The sequence below is a fragment of the Seriola aureovittata genome, chromosome 11 (assembly GCF_021018895.1).
Source record: "Seriola aureovittata isolate HTS-2021-v1 ecotype China chromosome 11, ASM2101889v1, whole genome shotgun sequence".
Taxonomy (NCBI): domain Eukaryota; kingdom Metazoa; phylum Chordata; class Actinopteri; order Carangiformes; family Carangidae; genus Seriola; species Seriola aureovittata.
In genome coordinates, this window is record NC_079374.1 from 14,939,691 (window position 1) to 14,942,177 (window position 2,487).

General features: G+C 39.5%; 1 protein-coding gene across 1 annotated transcript; it reads left to right on the plus strand.

The window, feature by feature from the left end:
- Positions 1 to 5: 5 nt before the first annotated feature.
- Positions 6 to 2,295, plus strand: gcgb (glucagon b). The gene is made up of 4 exons (XM_056388818.1): positions 6 to 442; positions 582 to 687; positions 1,434 to 1,589; positions 1,764 to 2,295. The coding sequence occupies exons 2-4, from the start codon at positions 593 to 595 to the stop codon at positions 1,882 to 1,884; spliced, it is 372 nt and encodes a 123-aa protein (XP_056244793.1). The 5' UTR covers positions 6 to 442; positions 582 to 592; the 3' UTR covers positions 1,885 to 2,295.
- Positions 2,296 to 2,487: the final 192 nt, after the last annotated feature.

Below are 2,487 nucleotides of genomic sequence, written 5' to 3' on the forward strand. Positions count from 1 at the left end.
AAATATATATGTCTATAATATTTTCTTTAATAGAAAAAGAAATAACTAAAATGAACAACAGCTTTTGTTTTAATTTAAACACGTATAGATTCCAGTATTTATTTGTCAGAGTAGAGGTCATGTTTGATTATGACACCTGAAGTAGCAGCTTTCATCATTCAGATGTTGGAACTTGTGTGGAAATGTTTTTTTTTTTTTTCCAAGTCAAATACATTCAGTGGACTGAGACGGAAGCTGACTAATGGGTTGAGAGTAACAGAGGACATGCTGAGGTTTCTGTGACGGGGGAGTCACCTGGGAGAGTGCTGCTCAGCTCCACCATATAAGACGGAGCAGAGCAAGAGGGGACCATGAAACAGCTCCAGAAGCCGAGAGAGAAGAAGGGCACCAGTCAGCGCACTTTACAATCCCTCTCTCAGACGCTCGACAGGAAGGAGCACAGGTGAGGATTTTTTGTACCTTAGTTCTTTCTAAAAATCCAGAATATCTTGTCAATATAAACTTTATTATTCCATTATTCTAATGTGCTTTAGTGTAATTGTCTGTTTCTCTCTCTCTCTCTCTCCTTGCACATCTTTCAGAAGCTCAAACAATGAAAAGCGCCCACTCTTTAGCTGGACTCCTGCTTCTCATCATCATCCAAAGCAGCTGGCAGGTGCCAGACCAGGACACAGATCGAAACTCCATGTAAGATCTACTTTCAGCTTGATTTTGTTCTCACATGGATCATTGATGGCACCATCCTCAGCTGTGTTTTATCAAAGATTTAGATCTTTGGAAGCATCAACCAGATGTTAATATTGTTCATATGTCCCAGTGATTCAAAGCATGTTTCTGAGGGTTGCAGCATGGTGTAATAGCAATTCAGTAGAGCTAGCGTCTAAACTATTCAGGCGTGCTTGCAGACTACATTGCCTCTGACTCTTCCACATGTTGCATCAGTTAGGGAACGTTTTTTTTCAATATGGTTCTTTTTTGTTTTCAACAAATACGTTTGATGCATTTTAAAGACTTCTTTCTTTCACAAATTGTCATTTTAATATTTTAATGTTCCTAGTTATAATGTGGTTTCACCTGTTGCTTGTAAGTGTAGCACCTTCTGATGCATGACAAGCCTTTTCCAAAAGCATTGCTGATTGTTCACTGAATCTTTTGAAAATGCAATTTCACAAGCAAGGACCAGAGCATCAGTGAGATCCAAAGTTACAGTTGTGATGATTGATTAGTAGTGATTGGTGGATTAGAATGATGGAGCAGGATGAAGAGCCGTGACCGTACAAGAGAGAAAAGGGGGCAGGGAGGCTAGGTAGGGCATGAACACTGAGAACAAACAGGCAGGTATGCAGGGCAGGTAGGCAAACAGGAAGGGGGAGTGTTTGATGTGAGAGTGTGTCCCACTCGGATCATTCGTTTCTATTCCATGGCTTTCCTAGGTTACTTACTGAAAACTCCATGTTGACCGAACCCATTGAGCTCCCATACATGAAGAGACATTCAGAGGGAACATTTTCCAACGACTACAGTAAATACCTGGAGACAAGAAGAGCTCAAGACTTTGTCCAGTGGCTAAAGAACTCAAAAAGGAACGAGTGAGTGTCTCCTTTTCTTACTCAATCTCCTCAATTTGGTGTCATACTTTGAACTATTTCAAATATACAGTATTGGTTTTGCATCTGAACCACTGATGTGAATTTAAGTGAAACAATTTTAGTTACATATACCGTTATTGTGACTGCATCATCTATATGCATCTGTTTGTACAGGAGTCTATATAGACGCCATGCAGATGGCACCTACACCAGTGACGTGAGCTCCTACCTGCAGGACCAGGCAGCCAAGGAGTTTGTGTCCTGGCTGAAGACTGGCCGAGGCAGGAGAGAGTAGACTCGACCACAGAGCCCCACCAGCTCCCTGAATAATGCAACAGTTCCCACCGACTCTGTGCCGTTATATGTGTCACAATCTGTACTTGCCTTTTCCTTGGTCATGCTATTAAATTCAATAAGGAGCTCAGTCGGCCTTCAGTGGTTGAAGGTAATGTTGTCAAAATGCAAAAAGTTACTGTATGTTTTAAATGTGTCTCAATCATAAATGCTGTGTGATTTTTAATTTTTTGATCTAGCGTTCACATTATGATTGTTTCTCCTTTTTTTTGGCATTTTCATCTTTCTTCTCACCTAAACTTGGAATAATAAGATACAATAACATTATTGGTCTGAATTTCAAGTTTAATGATAATGTTTTAGGCACAGGATCCACCTGTTAATGTCCGTCAGTAATTGAATAAAAGTGTCATTTTAATCAATAGCAGTTTCAAAGAGAATATTTTTTTCACACACAGTTGGTTAATGAGAATATAAAAGCTGCTGAGCATCTTCATCAAATATTATTTTTGAATACCAATGTTAAAAAACAAGATTTGACAGTGTGCACCATTGGTTTGTCTTAATCCTCCTGTTTATGGGGGCAGAACAAAAATCAATAAAC